The sequence below is a fragment of the Lissotriton vulgaris genome, chromosome 1_1 (genome assembly GCF_964263255.1).
Source record: "Lissotriton vulgaris chromosome 1_1, aLisVul1.2, whole genome shotgun sequence".
Taxonomy (NCBI): Eukaryota; Metazoa; Chordata; class Amphibia; order Caudata; family Salamandridae; genus Lissotriton; species Lissotriton vulgaris.
The window spans coordinates 1,158,866,579-1,158,889,912 of record NC_141685.1 but is presented as its reverse complement, the minus strand read 5'-3'; the positions used below and the strand labels follow the sequence as shown (position 1 = coordinate 1,158,889,912).

At 41.8% G+C, this 23,334-nt stretch overlaps 1 protein-coding gene across 1 annotated transcript in view; it reads right to left on the bottom strand.

The window, feature by feature from the left end:
* Positions 1-12,082, bottom strand: part of SLC48A1 (solute carrier family 48 member 1) — a 208,711-nt gene extending 196,629 nt beyond the window's left edge. Inside the window, exon 1 of the mRNA XM_086964149.1 lies at positions 11,856-12,082. Coding sequence (XP_086820275.1) covers positions 11,856-11,988 — 133 coding nt within the window. The 5' untranslated portion in view covers positions 11,989-12,082. The remainder of the gene's footprint in view (positions 1-11,855) is intronic.
* Between the last annotated feature and the right edge of the window lie 11,252 nt (positions 12,083-23,334).

Genomic DNA, 23,334 nt, shown 5'->3' with positions numbered 1-23,334 from the left:
ATTTGCTGTACAGTACTAGATCATGAACACAAGAACCATGTAAAAAAATATTTTATCTATTCACTAAACTGTACTGTTAACCAACAGCATAACAGTACAAAGAAGTTCAATACCATAAACACGCTTCTTTTAGTGTAAAAATCTACAATAGATTAGCAGCAAACTGAGGTTTAGGGAGGTACTTGGAATCCTAAAGGATAAGAAACTAGAAGTTTATAATAGTGCCCATACTTAATTCCAAAACTAATCTATCGGACCATAAACGTCTAATATATAATAGTCTAGCAGCAGAACGATTTTGGTAAATTTCTTGAAATCCAATAATTAGTACCTAGCAGCAAAAAACGGTTTATAAAGTGCAAATGCTTAATTGTAAACATGAAAAAATAGTGCAAGTGCTATGTACAAACAAAATCTTTACGCCCTTAATAAATATTTATAAATTGTTTTAAAACACATCAGTTCGGATGGGGGGCGGAACAAACAGTTTCAGGACTCTTCTGCAGTAAAATTATAATATTTTAGAAAACAATTCCTTAAATAGCTGTGACGTATTGACTGTAATGCGGGACCAACAAATAAAACATGATTCAAGTCTTGTATACAGGAGTTACATAAATGACAAAACCTTTCATATCTAGGGATACCCTCCCAGATTCCTGTTACGATTCGTAGGGGGAGTAAATTAGATCTTAGTAGCAAAATCACCCTACGCACTCCATGTTTAAGATTCCATAAAACATAAGGTGGGTATTTTAGACAATACTATTCCCCTCTATACAATCCATATTTCTATTATTTGAACACAGTTTAATATCTCTTTCGGGAGAGACACCATAGATTGTTTTCTTTATTATAATTTTCAATGCCCTCTTAGGGAGAACCGCTACCCCTTCCATATCTAAACCAAACATTGATAGTGCTTTTAAATTATTCCTAAATATAGCACTTTTTTCCTTCATATTTACAAATATTTCTCTGTACAATGCTTCCCGGAGCAAATATTTTCTGAGCTATTCAACAGTGTATTAATCCATCGTAAGCACGCGACCATTAAAAAAAGAACATATGTAGAAAGGAGACCAAATTCGAGCCTAAGCGCTGCAATCGGTGCAGCACAATTCAGATTACATATTTGGCGCCAGATTTGTCCTTACACTCTCTCGAATTTGGCCCACTGTTGTGCATCTATTGTTTCACTGGCATAGCTCACAGTTAGCAGAATCTTTATTTTATAAACCAAAATATGTGAGAAATGTCTTTTCCCACAGTGTGTGTACAGACGATTAATCGCAAAGGCTTGTGAAATAGCCTTGCCTTTACAATGGTCCATATGTTTATTCGTTGAACACCTATTTGTAAATATTTTTCCTAAATATGGATAAAATGTTACTACTTCCAATTTCTCTTTTCCCAGGAACCACTTCAAATTTTTTCTGACCTTACATCCTTTAGCACTAAAGATCATGATTTTGCTTTTCATAATATTTATTTTTAGATAATAATCCTCTGTATACCTAATTAGCTCACCAAGTCTTCTTTGTAGTCCAATTGGGGTTAAATCCATAATTATGGCATGATCTGCATATAGCAGACAGCTCAACTCTAGGTTTCCTAATTTAGGGAGATCCCCTTTACTAAGCCACACTCTTCTTGGCATATCATTAATATAGATAGAAAAGAGTTAAGGGGCCAGCAGGCACCCGTGCTTCAATCCATTGTTGGTTACTATTTTCTTCGAGAGGGCTTGTGTTCCCCCTAATAATACTGGAGTCCAAGTAGAAGAGTGTAGAGCAATTATTAACCTTAAAAGATTTCCTGGTATCCCCATGGTGACCAATTTCCTCCACAGCTTCCCCCCATCTACCCTATCGAATGCTATGGAGAAATCTATAAAAGCCGAATATAATGGCATGCCCCGACTTACTGGATATTTTTCAGTTAGCGTTTGCAGAATGGAGATATTATCCAGTATGCCACTATTCTTACGGAATCCTATTTGTTCCAGTGGGATATAATTATTTCCAAAGCCCCACTCTTGGAGATAAGGAAGTATACTCTTTGCAAACAGTTTACCCGTTGCATCCAGGAGCGAAATCTGTCTAAAACTGGCCGGCAAATTTTTTGGACCCTTTTAATATAGCGGGACCAGAATACTTCCCTTCCAGGATTGTGGAATATCACCGTAGGTATAACCATGGGCAAACAACGGGTGCAAAAATGTTGCCCATTTCTTCACTATCCTGTTTTATCATAGCTACTGTTACGTCATCTGGGCCCATTGCGCTCGAATATCTTGCCCCCTTAATGTAACCCTCAATCTCCGTGAATGAAGGCGGCCCATAGTCGCCCCTAAAAGTTAGGGTGGTATTAACCTCTTGGTTCTGTCCAACTATGGGATTTAAAGTATAGAGAAATATACATAGACCATTCTGCTTCTGGGATTAAAATAGGTTTTGACTTCTCTCTCCCATCACAAGGTTTTGACTTCTCTCTCCCATCACAAAATGTTGCTATCAGTGCCCAATACTTCCTAGAGTCCCCAGAAAGAGCCACCTCTCGGAGTCTAACCCATTTTTGGTCTTTCACCCTCCTTTGGTCAGCAGTTATTTCCCTTTTCCGTACCTGTTTCAGCCTATTTATTTCTCTCTGCCTTTGTATCGTGGGCAACCTAAATTGGTCTCTAATTAAACCATTCATTTCTCAATTCATTTTTTTAATTTCCCATGGTATTATTACTAATGGAGTAGAACTAAAAACTTGCTTCTTTTTCCCAAAGGATCTAATTACGGCCAAGACTCTCTCAAACCTCTGAACCGGTGTTTCTGCGGAGGGAATGATGGTGATATTTTCAAAACCGTCTTAAAATTTGGAAGCAAGTTATTTGACCAGCAAGTGCGCCCATTGTTTTGATTATAAGAGACCTTTTCCTCCCTCTGATTCCAAAGTTCAGGCTTCTCAGTTTCCGTGTCCACTTTTACAACTAAAATATTATGATCACTCATGTTTGTGGCAGATACCTTAAATTGTGTACATACATTCCCAAATTGGGTACTATGCTTCACAGGACATGGGATTAAGGCACATCAATGTGGCTGTTACTGAGAGAGGTAATATAGGTTTTAAGAGGAAGTTCAAATATAAATAAGGAATCGTTGAAGAACTTATTTGGGAACATAACCTAAGGAAGCTACAGATTAGGTTTGTGATTATTAAGGCATCAAGATAGTATCAAATCGAAAGTGGTAGTGTGAGCTATTTTATTTTCATAAACATTTTTATGATTATGAGCGATCTTAGAACTCATGTAAAAGCATGGTCATGTTAGAGATTTAAAATTAATGAAATTAGAATATATGAGGAAAGGGTATTATGAAGTAAGCAAGGTTCAGATTATTTCTCTGAAATACTTATTTCCACAATTACATCACACATAGAAAATATTTCTAGCAATTTACCCAGTTTCCAAGACGATAAAATAGTTTTCAATACATTGTACAATAAATGCCAACCAGCGTGCGCAAATTCTACCCAACCTGGATAGTTAATGCTATAGATATAATTCTCAAAGTCTTAACTAAATATTCAATTCAAATATTTATTAATATTTGGAACTCCTAGGAGGTCCACATAAACGTGCATACAAATTGATACAATAAAGAATTAAATACAACAAACTCATTCCACAAACAGCAAACTGGATAAAGTGGTTAGGTGTATCCTGAGAAATACAGTAATGTAACTAAATAACTTTTGCATACCTATTCCCTCCGCTGTAGAAAACTTCTGAAATGTTTTGGTGGGGTGCTTCTATATTATCTAAATTACACCCAGAGAAGTTGTCATTCAATAGATGAAAAAAGAGCCACCAATATAGCCAATATAAATATTTAGTAAAGTATGAACATATGCAACATTAGTTAATGTGTTAGAAGTACGACCAAAAGATTTTTGATCATTTACCCAAATATGTACGAAAGAACATATCTATGGATGAACAAGTGTTAAATAAGGGCTCTCTAACAAAACATTTTGTGATTGAGATACATTTGGTAGGTGAGTTACACAGGTTTTCAATCTGGTGCCAACCGACACAAGAATGAAAGGAGGCAAACTTTGCAGACATGAGAATGGTTACACATCTAGTGATTCTGTAAAATTTAGAAATCAACATATAAGATACCATACAGTTGTACCCCTCTTGTTGCTTTGGTGCAAAACACTGTAATAGAGTAATGCATGAAACAATCTACTAATATCGCAATGCAATGCAAAAAACAGTCTACAGAATCAAGGGCTATATCTTGTTGGGGCAGAGCTTGCCTGGCTCCAACATGGTCACAGTAGAGTAAAGCTCCTGCAGCTGGACTGCTAATCAGTAGGAATCCTGGCACCCATTGCGTGTTCTACAGACAAATAATCAGTGCCCTGTAGGACCGTACAGCTACCTCACCCACTGAGGCGAAGGAGCGACCTTAAGGTGCTTGGGGTGCCTGCTGGAGGACCTGAGGTACGGACTGGCCTAGTAGTGAGGTTGCAACAGAGAGCTGTGCGAGGTGATAAGCCGCTACACACAGTGAAATGAGCCGGACAGCAGTGGACTGAAGATGTGGGTGCGCAACCCGGACTCAGTGCTGCGGGGGACAGCTGTCATGTTCCCAGACCAGGTGGGAGCCAGAGGCAGTGTCAGGGCCTGCAGGGGACTGCAACCAGCAGTGCCAGGTGTGACACGATCTACGAAGGCCTTCAAGAACTAAATTGAGACGGCACCAGATTTTGCGCCTAGAACACTCGTGTGGACGGCCCGACACAGTGAGAACCTGTGTGCCAGGGGAAGGACAGCGGTGGCTGGGTGGCCTGTAAGTGACCTGGGGCACAGGTCCCACAATCGGGACCTCTGCGGCCGCACACATGAATAAGGGATTGCTGGGTGGGAGAGCCTGAAAAAGAGGTTCTGATGGGAACTGAGGATCACCCCATTATTGGGAGACACCTATGCGGGTGAGGAGAGCGGGAGGTCCGTTGCTGGATGTGAGGCAGGCCCAATGACCTACTGACTGGTGATCCCTTCTCTAACAAGTATCCCACACTGCCGGGGAGTAAGACAAAACCTCCCTTGCTCCTGCGGGGGCTTCGGTGGTTCCTGGTTAAGCTGCCATCAGTGACTCCGGACTTGCCTGGTTTCCTTGCAGCACTCCCATCGGGTTTGCGGATTGCTACCTTTATAGCGGCAGTCGAATATGAAGAGGGGGTCCCCCATCCTGGAAGAGCACTGTAGAGGATAGGCTGTTTCTGCGGCTCGATGTGGGTACCCCAACGCCCCACCTGGTAATACCTGTGAAGGCTGCACTAGCTTGACCTACACATTATTGTATGTATGCAACCCTGACAGGAACCTCCCCCCCATGTTGCGGGAGGTGGTGAGATTCGGCAGACTATCAGTTCTCCAAATCCATAATTTTCCCACTCACCCCTGCTATTACGCCAATAACACTGGAGGTCCTCCCCATGCTGGACAGCCAACTCAGTTCGATATATGGGGATACAGATACACAAAGGCCCAATGCAGGTCGTCAGGGATAACTATGGTAAAGCAACTCATAAACTGGGGAGGGCAACTCATAAACTGGGGGAGGACATCGAGCTTTGGCTCAAGCTCCCGCTGCCTCTGCCGGGACAGATAGCGATCAAGAAGATGGTGGTGCTCTCTAGTTTTTATTTCTGTTTTAAAATATTCCAATGTTCTTGCTGCAGCCAAATGCATGACAGAGGGCAACTTAGAGTTTCCCCCTGAACCTAACCTACAATCCACGTCTGGTCTGAGAGGCTGCCTAGGCTGCCACACAGCAGACATGTTGCTGGACCCCTGGGTAGAGAGCCATTCGCTCATCCTGGGCAAGGTGCTATGTCTCCTCCCCAGGATGGGCAGGGGAAGCTATTGAGGCATGCCGCCTTTGTGGGCTTCTCAAGGCCACTAACTGTACTCAGCAACTGGCCCCCACCAGTTCTGACACCCACTCTGGCGGGAGGACTGGCAGGAAACCCTAAGCGAGGAAAGGGGGTGTGCCAGCCTGTGCCAACTCCACCTCTCAGGTGGGAGAGGCGAGGTGAAGCACGACTCCAGGCTACCGCCATCTTGAGGATGGGAGCCCTATCAAATCAGAGCTAGGCCCCCAGGACAGGGACCCATTGGTCCCTGCCCTTGCCCTACCTGTAACGCCCCTACATTTTGTATTTAGGGACACCCTGATCCTTCCTTCCTCAGATCCCAATTCTAAATCAAGAAAGAAGAACAAGAATGACAACCTGCCCTGCAGCTGCTAACAAGAGGACAACACCAACTGACTAGGCCCCAGCCCTACCGGCCTGTTGATCCTTGAACCTGCTCCTGCTAAACTCCGGCGTCTCCAGCGGACAGCAACCTCGAAAACCCCGGAGGACCTGCCTGCCTTGCTCAACTCCAGCCCACTTCGCACCTGTCGAGCCCAGCCTGTGCCGGAGTGAACAAAGACCCTGAGGACGTCCCCCTGGCGATTGTGACCTGAAATCCAGTGCCCAAGGACCTTCCTCGACGACCCAGACGACGCCTGCAGCCTCACAACCAGGGACCCCTTCAACCGCAACCAGCTGAGGGTAAGATTTCCTGATGTCATAAGACACCCCTGGACACTGCGCCCCGCGGTCCCCAGTGCCCAACTACTGGGTGCCTACCTATCCTCCAAGATCCCAAATTACCTCTCGAAGTGTTGGTCGCTCCAGTAGAATTTCCATCCCCAGGCCTGCAGCCTTTGTTCGTCTTCCAAGTTCTCCATTGAATAACATTGAGCGCCCGACGGCTCAAAAACACCCTGCACCCAGCTGCCCGAGTGCAACCTTGGTGCTAACCAACTTCCCCATTTCCACTGGGCAAGTGACCAGGAGCCCAGCTCCCACAGCGACGTGGCCTTCTTGCCAGCCGCCACCAACCAAATGCCCCCTGCCGCCCATAGGCTATCAGTGGGCCTAACTCTCTCCGCACCCGGCTGCCCCTGTGCCGCTGAGTGTGTATCAACTGTACCTACCTGACCCTGGACCCCCGAGTCTGTGCCCAGAACCTTAACTCTGCCAGTCGAGTACTTACCCAAAAGTCGATAACTCACTCTCATTCCATAGGGTAATATTGACTGGTTTCACTTGAAAATTCTTCCAAGTGTGGAGTTTTGAAACTTTAAAATATTAATCTAAAATCGGCCGAACAACGAATTCCGATTTACTCACCGATTATCAGGAGAGAACCCAGTGCTGCATCTTTTAGCCCAGCACTGACCCTGAAAAGTAATTTTAACTGTACTTACCAGTAACTTGAATTTCCTTCAATAGGAATCCATTGTATGATTTTCACCAGAAAAGTTTCTAAGTGTCGATTTTCAAAAACTACAAATATTCCTAAAAATATTGCCTGTATCACTTACACGCATTCTTTCAATTGTTTACAGGAGATGCACCAGGACTGGATCCAGGATCCAACCCTGAGTTAGAAAAAGTAACGGTAACATTACTTACCTGCTAAGTGACTTTCCTCCCATAGGATAACATTGGTGATTCTATGTGAAAAGGTTTCTGTCAACTTCTAAAATACAATAATATTCCTTAAAAATCACTACTGTAACCAAAACGCTTTTACTTAACTTTTTACATAAGATGTCCTAGGACTGAATCTAGGATCCAGTCCTGTGGTTAGAAAAGTAATCCATAAAATAACTAATTGCATTTATCTAGAAATTCCCATTGAGCTAAATGTTGCATTGTGTTTGAAATTGTGTTGCCTATTGCAACAACTGTAACTATTGTAATCAAAAAGTCTATTGCCAATTTAAAAAGTATTTAACTAAAGTAACTCATTCTGACAAAGTATATTTTGATACCTTGTTGGTTCTAAAATAAAACAACTATATATTTTGATGCAAAACAATTGGACTAGAATTCAGTTCTCGAGTGTGTACAACAAATGCTTTACATTGTCCTTTGGTTCTACCTTACTGCTCGACCAAGCTACCACTTTAGAGAGTAAGGTTATATCTAACTTTAGCCTCTGCCAAACCTCTGGGGACAGTGGACTCTATACACACTGTACCTTACTTTGGTCCAGTATATATAGAGCCACTTTCTTACACATTATAATTAAACTGCAAAACGTGACTTTTGGTGAAAAATGCTGTTTGCAGCAAAAATGTATTTCTTTTCCCCTCACACCACATGATTTCATCGTATTTAGATAGTTTTCTCTGCCACATGATTATAATGAACAAAATCTAAGTGAAAGAAACTGCTTGCTATCGCTCTGATTGCCATGATCTAACGAGACATGCCATATAATAATATTTCATAGAACAGCCCATTGTTACACAATGGGATAATTAACAACTGACAGAGTAAGCTTGCTAAATGTTCTCATGAAAACCTAGCTAGATGTATCTTTTGTAGCGCCTATTAAACAACAACATGTCGAGATGGACATTTCTCACGGAATTCCAGGAATAAGGCAACAGACCATTGGAAGATCCTCTGCCCTTGGTCGGGGTGAGTCAACATTTCGAGTTAGCAACATGTTTTGTACTTTTCCCTATCGTATGTTCCTAGCTAGGGAGGAAAAGCATTATATGCTTACCTTCCCTGCCATGCCCCTTGCCACTTTACTGTGCTAATCCTGCCCAAGATTGCTATAAGCTACTGCAAACTGTGATTTCCTTTATTTTCCTTACCTTTTGTGACAAAACTTTCCTTCTTTGTGCTGATCATAGCTACTGCTGTGATTGCTTCCTTCTATTTTATGGGTTGTCACTGCAGCTGGTAGAAAACTCTGCTGAGTTTCAGAACTACTCTTTGTGGGGAGTTTGGCCTTCCATTGCTATTAGCCTTTTACTATATAGTGCTTGCTCTTTTCCAAAAGAACTCTTTATGGGCGCTCTTCAGGATACGTTAGGTTCTTTAGATTATGATAGGGAGTATTTCCTTTATGGGACACACTATTATTTTAAATACAGTCTCTAATAACACCTTCGACAGGGAAGCCGTCAAGACCTTCCTCAACCGCCTGCTAAGGGCAACAAAGAAGACAGCCCTTGTTGCACTCATTGAAACCAGAGACACCTATGAACTTTCCAATATTGTTAAGGAATTCTCCAACCCGGTTGCTGAAAACAACATCACACTCTCACAGAAGCTGCCCGACAACCACACCCACTTCTTTCACGACAAGATCGCAATCATATACAGAAACGTCTAACCCCAACCCTCACTAAGGGGTTTACTCCACAGATACACCACCACTAAATTCGACACTCAACACACACTAAACACCTGGAACATCCTCTCCACCCAGGAACCCACCTCCACCATGAAATCCATCTACTAAGGAGCTCCCACAGACTGCACAATATCTTCATCCTTGGAAACCAAAGGAGCAACCAGGAACTTAACACCATACTCAACACCTATATCACCACCGCATAATTTCCTGACACCTGGCAACACGTTAAAGTCAGACCACTACTCAAAAAACCCTCTGCTGACCCCAGCGAACTCAATAACTACCTGCCAATCTCCCTGCTCCCATTCCCAGCAAAGGTACTGGAAAAGATCAATCAACTCATGACACATCTGGAGCAGAACCAGCTACTTAGCGCCTCCCAATCCGGCTTCTGCAGCAATCAGAGCACTGAAACCGCCCTGATATCAACCGACGCCATCCGAGCCCTCCTCAACTGAGAAGAAATAGCATCTTTGATCCTCCTCAACCTCTTGGCGGCCTTTGACACCTTATCCCACCACACACTGATTGAAAGACTCCACCACATCGGCATTCAAGGGGACGTGCTCAGATGATTTACCTTATTTCCCACTGAAAGAACACAGGAGGAAACACCTCGCGACTGTTGCCTCTGAATCCGAGATGATCACCCTCTGTGTTTCCCCCAGGCCTCAACCCTCAGCCCCACAATCTTCAACGCATATATCATCACCCCGCTGGCCAACATCATCAGATCCCATGGTCTCAACATAATTTTTTTACACAGACGACACCCTACTCATCCTCTCACTCACTGATTACTCCCCCTACCACCAGAACCAACTTCCACGGATGCAAGACAAACGTCGCCGACTGGATGGACAACAACTGCCTGTAGCTAAACACAGATCAGATGAAAGCACTGATCTTTGACAACAGCAGCAACATATGGAACAATTACTGGTGTCCATCAGATCTAGGACCCACACCCACTCCCTCCAATCATGCCAGATACCTCGCAATCATCATTGACAACAAACTCACCATGAAATCACAGATAAATGCTGTCTCCGCATGCTCCTCACTCTGCGCATACTATGTAAAATCTTCAAAAGGCTACCACTACACACAAGATGCACAGTGACAAGCCCTCGTCCCCAGACATCTGGACTAGGCCAATGCCCTCTACATAGTAACCTTTTACAGAGACTTCAGACCATACAGAACGCCACAAACAGACTCATCCTCTGCCTTCCCAGACGAATCCACATCATACCCCACCACAGGAAACTGGCTCCCTGTACAGAAGAGATGCCAATTCAAGCTGCAAACCCACGCACACAAGGCTCTACACAACAAAGGTCCCACCTACATTAATTACCAACCATTGAGAAGACTACGCTCCACCTCCCTTCCATTTCCCCATACTCCCTGCATGTACAGAAGAAAAAGTGGAGTACGGTCCTTCACCCACATTGCAGCAAAGAACTGAAACAGCCTCCCCACGCACCTTCAGACCATTATCTCACTTTCGGAATTCCAAGTGGCTCTCAAGACCTGGCTGTTTGAATAAAGCTCTGGGGCCTGCAAGTGCCTGGATATCCATTTGGGTGATTAGCCGCGCTTTTTGAACATTGATTGATTGAATAATGATTGTTTATATTTCAGTAAACAAACTTATCTGTCTAACCTGAATAAAAGAACAAAAATACAAACTAATCCCTTTTAAGAGAAATAAAGCTTTTGAATCTTATCAAACCACTCATCATTGACCAAACATTAAATGTTGTTAGTTAGCAATGTGTTCAGATTTTGCTCCATTCTAACACAGGTGCAAAGATTTGGCGACCGAAGAAAGAAATATTCAGAGAAACTGTAGTTCCACTTAGTAAATCTTTAAGTGGAGCTGGTTACAAAATGTTCAAGAGATTTCCACGCTCGCATTACTGTAACTGTAACTCGCTGTAACTCAGGTACCCTGCTACTGTTGTAAAGCGCTCTGAAGCCTTCGGATCATGTCCACGCTATATAAAAATTGCAAAATTACAAATAAATACCCGGTAGAGCGTCCTGCTTATTCCAACTTGGGCAAATAAACCTGTGGCACTTGACACAAACCCTTTCTCGAATGCTGCTCCCTTCCCTACCTGTACCTGGAACAATCTCCATTCACCCTTGCTGCATCTGAAAGTCCACATTCTGTGATCAGCGCTTCCCCACACCTGGCACACTTTTGTTTACTATCTCACCGCCACATTCATGTAGTACTGGACTCCGACCCTCGCTCATGCTAATGTACCTGGCAGCGCCTCTGTTTTAAGTTGTCTTCCTCGCCTTTAGCGTTGAAGAACAAACGTTTCTGCAGATCTAAAAGCCTGGACAACTGTACCTGAAAGAATTTCCCTATTGCATGGGACCGCTAAATATTAGCACTGATATCTCCCAGGACATTCGACACCTACATTACCTGATAAAACCCCTCCCCATATTGTTGCGACCCTCTCCTCCCGCAACTGTAGCCAAGACTTGGCCCTTCCCTAATGTACCTTATGTCCTACTTTTCTTTTTCAACCCGACACTTTCCTACCTGAAAGACCCCCCATGGCCGCCGTCCAGGGCTGTCCAAAAGCCACGTTCCATGCCAGGAAGGCAGAAACTCCGATCAGTGTCCCCATCGACGCATAGGCAATGCGCACCCAGAGGCGCCGGCTGAGCGCCATAGGGAAGAACAGAGGAAACAGCCAGACCTTCCGAAACACTTGCTGGCGCTGACAGCTAGGGCACACAAGGGGGCGGGGTAGTCAGGGACACCGAAGAGGGACTAGGGCGGGCACACAGGGGAAGGGTATGGGCAAAGACACTAAGGACGGACTATAAATATTTTGTAAGGGGGAAGAGTGCTAGATACAGAAGAAGGACAAGAGAGGAGACAAAAACTGAAGATGCCCGTTTGTTTTAAAGTGAAGACTGACTATCGCTGTGGGATTGACCCCCGAATGGATTTCAGTCCAACTTTAAGTTTCAAAAACTATACAGGTTAATCTTATAAACGAAAATTTGTATCGTTATGAACGTGTAGTGCGAATGAGAAAAGAGAGTTAGAATGTGACATGGAAAGGTGCGGTGAAAGTTTTACATTCGCTAAGGTATAAGGAGGAGTGGTGTGTCATCGGTTATCGTAACGTCTTTACATTTAGTTTAACTTACCTGTAAACAAGATATCGCCGCATTGTGCCTTCCAGCATTTCTCCAGAGTTCGATAAGGCAATGAAGGACGATTGGAGACCGAGTAGTTGCGCTGTTGGGATGATGGCTGGAAGGCTCGGTTTTTGTATCCATTTTCTTATTAAAATAAGCCCCATATCTATTCGAAGTCTGTTGTACATGTTATTATCGTTGTTGTTATGCGGGGGGTTATGTTGCATAGTATGCTTTCCTTATCTATGATATGACATCACTCGGTGTCACCATAGAACGTCCAGTGCATATTAATATGACGTCACCGTAACTGTCAGACAGATGACAGCTTACTCCCGTGGTGACTGCTGTTGTTGTTCCCGCTCCCTGCGGGCCCTTTGTGTTTACTAATAAAGCAACTTGACAACACCTCTTGTGTTAGTTGTGCTATTCCACTACAATTGGCGACGAGGACGGGATGATCTTTGAAGGGCCTGCGGGTAAAAATCTGAAGATCTGCGAGTTTGATTGAAGAAGCCGCGATCCATTTATTGAGTGAGGAAAGTGAGGAAGAGTCATTAAATAACCACACGGAGTAAGTACACAGTTGTGTATGATGAGCGCCGACTTAAAGGTGAGCCCCGCTGCTTGAAAACTATGCATGCATGGTAAAGGAGTCGGTAGCGCGTAAACAAAGAGCGCTGAAATATTTAAAAACATTTCGAATCGACTTGACGTGTGCGCTTTATGCAAACATGGCTGTGTGGAACAATTGACGAAGAAAGCGCAACTGCTGATGTGATAGTACCTGAAAAAACTGGCGTTTGTTGTTGCCTCAGGATTTGGCGCGCTTCCCTGTCAGGGCTACAGCTGGAGGCGCAGTAAATCACCTCAGCTGAGTCGCGTGAGGCATGCCGGGAAAGTGAAATCATTGGACCGTGGCAACGCACGTCATCGAGCGCGTGCTGCGTGCGGCCATTTTGAAATTGATTTTTGCCTCAGTGTAAACAATAACGAGGCGGCAAGCGCTCACGAAGGAAATAACGCGCTGGAGGAACAACTGTATTCCGAATATCGTAATTAGAGGGAAGAGACCCAAGTAAGCATACAGATTTAAAAACTGTTGAGAAATATTGAAGTTTAAACACGAATATAAAAGTAAAATAGAGGTGAAAGCAGAACAGGAACATAATAAAGCCAACAGAGCATAAGACTGATTTGAGGGGAATAACATAACAATCTGTGGAAAACATGGCAGAATGCAACAATATATGTGCACCTCCTCGTTTCTTAGATGAGCCTGGAAAACCCACAATGAAGTGGAAGAAATGGATATGGGCATTTGAAAATTACATTGTATCAATTGATGGAAAAGCATTTGATAATGAAAAGAAATGTTCACTGTTGTTTGGGTTATTAGGAAAAGCAGGGCAGGACGTTTTCGACAGTCTGCCCGAATATGAGAGTCCACCAGGAACATTTGTACCTCTGAATGAGTATCAGGAAGCCTTAAAAAGGCTAGAAAAGCAATTTGACGAGGAAAACAACATTATGGTCGCAAGACATAAGTTTGCTCTAGGGAAACAACAAGAAGGGGACACAGTTGATGAATACATTGCATGTTTGAGAATTCTTGCTGTAGAATGTGAATATGAAGAAATGACAGACGTGTACATAAAAGATCAAATTGTTTTCTATTGCTATTCGAAAAAAGTGCAAGAAAGGTTGTTGGCATGCAAAAGGCCAACATTACAAGAAGTCATAGATATTGCTAGGGGAATCGAGAGATCGCTAGTATCTACTAAAGAATTGTCGCTGGCAGGAAATAACACTAATGTATTTTATTTGCAGGACAAGAGGAAGGGTGATGGTAAAACTTATGAGAAAAATTTGGTTGAAAGGAAGGTAGGAGGTAAGCAATTAAGCTGTTTCAGGTGTGGATCTAATGAGCACTTAGCTGACTACAAGAATTGTCCCGCAGTTGGTAAGAAATGTGTCAAATGTAAAAAATATGGTCATTATTCAACCTTATGCAAAACTAAAAGAATGAGTAATAGCATGAACATAAACACTGTAGGAAGTTTTGATGAAGACATGTGTGCAAACATTGTTCTGTATGTTGAGATGGAGGAGGGTAGAATAAAGGGTCCCGTTGGAGATGTAAAGATAGGTGAAGTTGAGCTAAAATTCACTGCTGATTCTGGGGCACCCATAACAACCATCTCAGATGTTCTTTTTCAGGAAAAATGGCAGAATGTCAAGTTAGTGAAATCCGATATTTGCCCCAAAGCCTTCGGGGAAAAGGAAATAAATATGTTAGGATATTTCAATGACACAGTCAGTTTCAGGGGAAGAGTAATTGAAACCCAAATCTATGTAGCTGAAAAGGGGAGGATATTAGTGGGATGGAGAGATCTAGCCCAGCTAGGCGTCATATTGGTGCCAGGAGCAAAAGACCCTATCATCTTGACAGAGGAATGGGTGAATAGTATGAGCATAGAGGAGAATAAAGTAGACTTGACAGCTACACTTGACAAACATAAAGAGGTGTTTAAAAATGTAATTGGTTGTGTCAAAGGTTTTAACCATGACATTAAGTTGAAAGAAGGTGCCATACCATGTAAGCATAAAGTAAGAACCATACCGTTGTCTATAAGGAAGGAGTTAAGGGAAGTACTTGAGAAATTGATGAAAGAAGGAGTGATTGAGGAAGCAGACGAGTCCGAGTGGATTTCTGCTATTGTTGTTTCAAAGAAAAAGAAAACTGGGGAAATCAGGTTGTGTGTAGACCTGAGGTCATTAAATAGGAACATAATTGTAAACTGCCATCCTCTACCAAAAATTCAAGACATTCTTCAGTCAATATCAGGTTCTAAATTCTTCGCACTGATAGACTTAAGAGCTGCATACCATCAGGTTTGTCTATCGGAAAGGTCTAAAAAATTAACTACATTCATCACGCCATTTGAGCAGGAACAAGCCTTCAAAACTGTCAAAGAAGAAATAGCAAATGCACCTGCACTAAAACCCTACGACCCGCAATTGGATAACATTGTAACTGTGGACGCAAGTAATGATGGAATTGGTGCTGTGTTCTGTCAGAAACAGGGAAATGAAGAAAACACGATTGCTTTCATTTCTAGAAGGCTAAATGAGACAGAGGTCAATTCCAGCACGATTGAACGTGAAACCTTGGCATGTGTATGGGTGGTGCACAAGCTTAAGGACTATCTATGGGGAAAAAGTTTCACTCTAGTAACTGACCATAAACCATTAATATACATGATGGACGGCAAAGGACGAGGCAACGGAAATGCAAGCTCTAGACTGATAAGGTTGATGTCAAAACTTCAAGAGTTCAATTTCAAAATTGAGCACATAAAAGGGGGCAAAAACAGTAGAGCGGATTGCTTGTCACGTTTGCCTGTACAGAATCCTAAAGAAGAAGTGCAGGATGACACAGAATGCGTAGTGGCGCATATTGATGCCACAATAATGTGTGAAGGATCAATTACAGACAAGGAATGGCAGGAGAGCATGGCAAAAGACGCTGTTCTAGCTAAAGTGAATACATATGTGCCATCTGAATGGCCACATGTAAGGAACCTGCAAAATGAACTTAGAAATTACTAGCAGGTGGGTGATGAATTAACATTGGAAAATGGGTTCTTAAAAAGGGGTGAAGTTTTCGTGCCGCCATATGAACTCAGACAAAAAATTATAAAGCTAGCCCACGGAGGACATCCTGGTACCACCGCCCTTATTTAAGGCAGGACTTCTATAAACAAAATCATTACAGTGATGAAACCAGACCCACCCCCCAGAGAGTGAATAATTTTACAGACTCCTCTGACTCAGAGAATGAAGGTAGTAGTAACTATTATGAGGCAGACAATTATAACCAACAAAATGGACCTCGTGCCAAACAGCCTTTTTTAGCCAACCGGGGCCCACGTCGAGGCAGACCGAGAGTCCATTTTCAGAATCAATCGAGAGGCAATTTCCAGCAGGCCCATCATCATCCCCAACAACATCAACAATACCAACATCAACCACAGGAACCCCAGTTCATCCGCGAAACGCGCAATCGACAGTATTGGGGTCAGGGGATGTGATTCCCATTTTTAATCTGTCTTCCAAACATCTAGACATCTCTACCGAATCATTACTCTCGAAAGGTCTTTCATATGTCCCTCATGCGCAAGTAAATATATTTGAACTACAAAAAGACATTATCTCCTTTTTTCGAAAAATTAGACTCAAAAAGTACTTCGCAGCCTCTACTATAGACACTAATGAGATAACCCAGTACTCGAGCCAGTTATCACTTCCCTCTACCTTTAACCCTTCTTTGGACCAATTAGGACCAGAAGTCGCGAGCTTTGAACTGGTGGTTCTCCAACAATTAGAAAGATCACTTAGATTTATCCCAAAACCCATTTATAACCTAAGTAGAGATGAATCAGAAGCTCTACAAAATCTGAAAAAGGACAACAAACTAATAATAAAGAGCTGCGATAAAGGCGGAGGTATAGTGTTGTTAGACAGTACACAATATGAACAAAAAATGTTAAACATGCTGTCAGATAGTACCACCTATTCTAAGATAAGAACAAATCCAATCAATACTATTTCTAAAAAAATATATAATCTAACAACTGCAGCACTCTCGTCAGGAGACATCAACCAAAAAGAATTCGATTACCTTAATAACCACCAACATAAAACCGCATGCATTTACGGCATGCCAAAGATTCACAAAGACCAATTTGACCCGCCCTACAGACCCATTGTTTCCACAATTGGAACCAATACGGAACCACTGTCCAAATTTATTGACTCCTACTTACGCCCTCATGTGCCCAAAATCACTTCCTACATTCGAGATACGGGCGCCATGATAACAAAGATAGAGAATCTACCGTTTGATCACAATAAACATCTTTTGGTGACAATGGACATAGAAGCGCTGTATAGTAACATCCCACAGCAGGAAGCAATATCAGCAACTAGTTGGTTTATTGATGCCTATAACATCTCATGTCCCAAAGACTTCCTTATTGACTTACTAAGAATTGTCCTTTCAGAGAATATTGTGGAGTTTGGTAACTCACTATTCCGCCAAGTCAAAGGCGTCAGCATGGGGGCGTCTGTGGCCCCCTCGATTGCTAATATCTATATGGCAGCGTTTGAAACCAGATTCATACACAATGAGGTTGCCCCCTTTTATGAGTCTATTTCCCATTGGTCCAGATATATAGATGACATCTTCTTTATCTGGACCAATGGGAAAGACTCACTCCTTGAATTTCTTGAGTGGGTCAATCTAACAGATGTGAATCTCAAATTCACAGCCCAATACAGTGAAACTCAAGTCGAGTTTTTGGACATCATCATCAAGGACCAGAATAATCAACTTGTCGTTGATTTATTTACCAAACCCACAGCACGTAATACTTTATTACACTTCAAAAGTTTTCATCCACGGTGCCAAAGGGAGAGCATTCCCTTTTCCCAATTTCTCCGAGTCAGGAGGAATTGCTCTAATCTCTCAGACTTTGATACCCAAGCACTAATAATGAGACAGAAATTCATCAACAGAGGATATCCTCATAGATTAATACGAGACTCATATAAACGTGCGAGATTTTACGATCGAGACCACCTCCTAAAAACTAAGACACCAGCAATTAAAGACCAGTTGGTATGCATTACAAAGCATTCCACCCTCGATAAGACAGTTAGACACATTGTCAACTCTAACTGGCATATCCTAAACTCCAATCCGACTAGTAATAAACTAGAGAGGCCTATTTTTGCTCACAGGAGAAATAAGAACCTCAAGGACCTTATAGTTCACTCTCGTTTTACATCTACGAATACTCAATCTGAATTCTTACAGAGATCGATCAACAACAATTTCCCTGTTAGAGGCACAGTCAAATGCTCATCGTGTAAATCCTGCAGTGGCATTATCGAAGGTGAGTCTTTTACACATAATGGCTGTCAGGCTTCTGCTCAAGACATGTGGAATTGTAAGACCATGAACTGTATCTATTTTATCCTGTGTCCATGCCAACTTGGATACGTCGGAGAAACCTCGAGGTCGGTTAACATTAGGCTTACTGAACACAGGTCAGCTATCCGCACAAATAAACAACTAGCCCCGTTAGTGAAACATTTCAATGAGAACCATCATGCGCCAGACGATTTTAAATGGCGCATTTTGGAGAAAATTAGACTCCCTAACTCCAAAGGTGGCGATTTGGTACGAAAGAAAAGGGAAGTGTTCTGGATTTTCACCCTGGGAACTTTTAAGAAGGGCCTTAATGCCGAGATTCCCTGGGAGAATGCGATTCTGTAATTGTCGTAAATAGCCCAGCCCTTAGGAGTACATATATTCTATAGCCATTTATATCGCCATTTATATAGACTCCTTTTACTGAATGCTAACTATAAGTCACGTTTGCCAGTTATTGAGAATATCTATACTGGCTATGACTCTGCATGTATAGTAGCCTTTGGATCTCTACGCAGTTTTAATATAACCCTACTGATAATTTAAATAACTGCTTCCCACAACAATACAATGAATATGAACAGATAATTCACAATGACCTATCGAAATAACAAATTATGATGCCTTAATAATTTTATGTGTTACACTATTGGGCTGTGTAATGTTTAAACACTTAAGCATTATGGCAACGCTATTGTCTTTAAATAACTGAACATTTTCTAAAAAACCAGACTAGCTGGATGATATGCAGACGCCATGTTAATTCGGGGACAGTACAGTTGTCCTATCTCCCGAATAGTCCTTTGTTTAGGTTTACGAAGATCGATAAAAACATGATCAACCTGACGGTATAAAATCTAGGCTAAATAAGATCCCACAATATTGGGCCCTTTGGGCATCATAATACCTATCCATAAAAGATAAATGATCCTTTTTTTTTTTTAAAAGTTAGTAAAAAAATCTGGAACGAGTAAAAAATCCCGTTATTCACTTAGGCGCCATTTTGGAATGGGATGAGTAAGTTTAGGCTTCCTTTAGAATAGTCCGTCATCTAGGCATCACCTATGTAATTTTTGCGCGCGAAAATAAGGTTTAAATAGGAATCCCATGACCGATCGGGGATCTTCGCATTCCGTGGAGGTCGGGTCCCCACAACACGTTCGACGGAGCAGCACCATTCTGCTGTCCACACGACGACCGCTTCCGCAAGGTAAGAAATAGACGGCCGTGGTATGTGGTAGAGACGTGTAAACTATACATTTTACGTTCTTACCCTGCCATAGATACGGGTCTTCTAGTACTAAATAACATGACTGTTTCCCTATCGGTATTTGCCTCGTAGGAACAACAGCTAAATATCTTCTTGCGGAAGTTGGATCACCTCAGATTTTAACGTTGGAACAGCACCATTCTGCTGCCCACGCGCTACCCACGATTTTAAGGTAATAAACAATAGATACCTTAAGAATACGAATATGGTATGCCCCGTACTATCCCCAGCGATGAAAGCCTATATTTCAATAATCGGCCATTATAGTATATATATATTTATATTTTTTACAGATACAATTGATTAACCATACCTGGGGAATTAGGACCCTAACACTCTGCGTAACGGAACAGGACTATATTTCTGTCCGTGCACGACTAGCTTGTTTTAAGGTAAGAATTTAGAGACACCGAGGACATATGAAATTCTAGAGAATTATCACAATAATAGTATTCATTAGACCCATGTAACTTTACGCGTAATATTGGCATTTTTTTACGCACCTATATGAAATTTTCTTTATCTCACCAGTATCACTGTGACCACCGCTTTTTAAATCATTCTGCATCTACGCCACGTACAGCGCCCCATTCATTAAAAATACGAAGGTATTCTCTTCCTTTTGTTTGACGCATTATCTATCTATAAATGCAGCATTGTTCTAGGACTTGAATAAACCGCATGCTATCTATGGTTGTACTAAATTGACAGAACCACGACTGGTCTATATCTGCATATAACAACAGGCATCTATATAGAAATCATGCAACTACACAGTCTATAAAGAAATTTAAACCAATAACCGGGTAATCTATAAGATAATATCTATAGGTCTTTTCAATATAGAACTATCCACATGTCTTGTGCAGGCTGTTTGATCCATTTAATGGCGGACTAAAATAACCATATCCCTAGCGTTGCCTTATTCAGTTCTGTTCTATCTTTTACCATCAGGAATATCCTCTCCTTGAAACCTATTTTACGTTATCCCATCATTGAATGAGTTACCTTCTAATGATGCCACTGCATGGATAGAGCGTCCATGTTGTGTAAGTAATCTTGTAATTAATGTGAACATTCTTGTGTACCTTAAATTAGGAATTAGAACAAGATGTATCAATTCAGTGCATATTGTCAACCTCCAACAATGGAGTTCAAGAATGTAATATTTATGAGATAGCTAGTATATAGCGATGTATGACTATGCTACTAAGTATGTGCTACCAAAGAATATATCTCTGAACCAGTCTAGTTAGGTGGTACTGTACAATCCATAAGTATCTGTCGGCCATTTATTGCCACCAAGTGAACAAATTGTTATGGAGGGTCAGTGTGATAGTAAGGAATGTCACGTTTTTAAGATTGTATTATATAGATTGTATTTTAATAGACATTTTTTCTCTTTCTACACATGTATTTTCAGGATTTATCTTAGGTCTCCTGAAGAAGGCGGTTCGCTGCCGAAACGCGCGTCGAGTTTTCATTCTCCCTTTTTTTAAAAAAAAGAAACCTGTTATATTATATGTATTTATGTGTTCTTTGCTTTGTATTAAGTATGATTTTATGCTTAACCGTTAGAATTGTATATGATTGACCTATTTTTTACCCTGATTAATCTGTTTGGTCTCGTGATCCTATTTTATATGTTGTTTTTAAACAAAGATTCATTAAAAATATATATTTTAGTTAAATATTGTTATATTCTTGATTTTCCTGCTTGATTACTGACCTACCCCAAGTGTTCACTGGTTTTGTTAGATGTCCTGGGAATTTTTCTCACACTAGTTGCTACCCTGCCCTAGGAGTCTATACGCTACCCAGGGGGTCCTTGTTGTCCACATCTGTTTACCCACAGCTTGTCTGTGTAGGGCTGTGCTTTTTTGTGTATCATTACAACTACTATCAAAGATTGTCAGTACCAACTAGACCAATAACTTAACTTCTGGCTGTGTCCATATCCTAAACATGGCACAATTACCCACTTTTGGGTTTTCTGATGATGTGTTTGCCTCTCTAGTAGGAACCAGTTCGATAGCCCCCAACAATGGCACCCCGAATATAACCAATAATGAAGACGGTCGAAAACTACTTGAACTCAAAAAGAAATTAACACGCATGGAAGCTCATGGGGAATTTATATTAGCATATCTTAAGAATGGTATTATCCCCATGGGGCTCAGAGTACGTAACATCCCAGGTCTTTTTGTCCATCACAGGCCATTTCTTGAGAAGTGGAGCCTTATTGCCAACAGGTGCTCCCGCGATCTTATGATCCTCATTATTGAAACTGCTAAAGAATTAGCTGCAGAAATCAAAAAAGAAATCGATGAGCTAGAGACTAAACTTAAAAATTCTGGAAGTGTAGACGAAGCAATGAGGAAAATCGAAGAGGCCAACAAAGAAATAGAGTCATTCAGCGCATATCTAAATAAACGCAAAAACGATAAGTTAACAAAAGACAAACGCTATAATACACTGGAGGGCACCTACCCTTATTTAAGGCAGGACTTCTATAAACAAAATCATTACAGTGATGAAACCAGACCCACCCCCCAGAGAGTGAATAATTTTACAGACTCCTCTGACTCAGAGAATGAAGGTAGTAGTAACTATTATGAGGCAGACAATTATAACCAACAAAATGGACCTCGTGCCAAACAGCCTTTTTTAGCCAACCGGGGCCCACGTCGAGGCAGACCGAGAGTCCATTTTCAGAATCAATCGAGAGGCAATTTCCAGCAGGCCCATCATCATCCCCAACAACATCAACAATACCAACATCAACCACAGGAACCCCAGTTCATCCGCGAAACGCGCAATCGACAGTATTGGGGTCAGGGGATGTGATTCCCATTTTTAATCTGTCTTCCAAACATCTAGACATCTCTACCGAATCATTACTCTCGAAAGGTCTTTCATATGTCCCTCATGCGCAAGTAAATATATTTGAACTACAAAAAGACATTATCTCCTTTTTTCGAAAAATTAGACTCAAAAAGTACTTCGCAGCCTCTACTATAGACACTAATGAGATAACCCAGTACTCGAGCCAGTTATCACTTCCCTCTACCTTTAACCCTTCTTTGGACCAATTAGGACCAGAAGTCGCGAGCTTTGAACTGGTGGTTCTCCAACAATTAGAAAGATCACTTAGATTTATCCCAAAACCCATTTATAACCTAAGTAGAGATGAATCAGAAGCTCTACAAAATCTGAAAAAGGACAACAAACTAATAATAAAGAGCTGCGATAAAGGCGGAGGTATAGTGTTGTTAGACAGTACACAATATGAACAAAAAATGTTAAACATGCTGTCAGATAGTACCACCTATTCTAAGATAAGAACAAATCCAATCAATACTATTTCTAAAAAAATATATAATCTAACAACTGCAGCACTCTCGTCAGGAGACATCAACCAAAAAGAATTCGATTACCTTAATAACCACCAACATAAAACCGCATGCATTTACGGCATGCCAAAGATTCACAAAGACCAATTTGACCCGCCCTACAGACCCATTGTTTCCACAATTGGAACCAATACGGAACCACTGTCCAAATTTATTGACTCCTACTTACGCCCTCATGTGCCCAAAA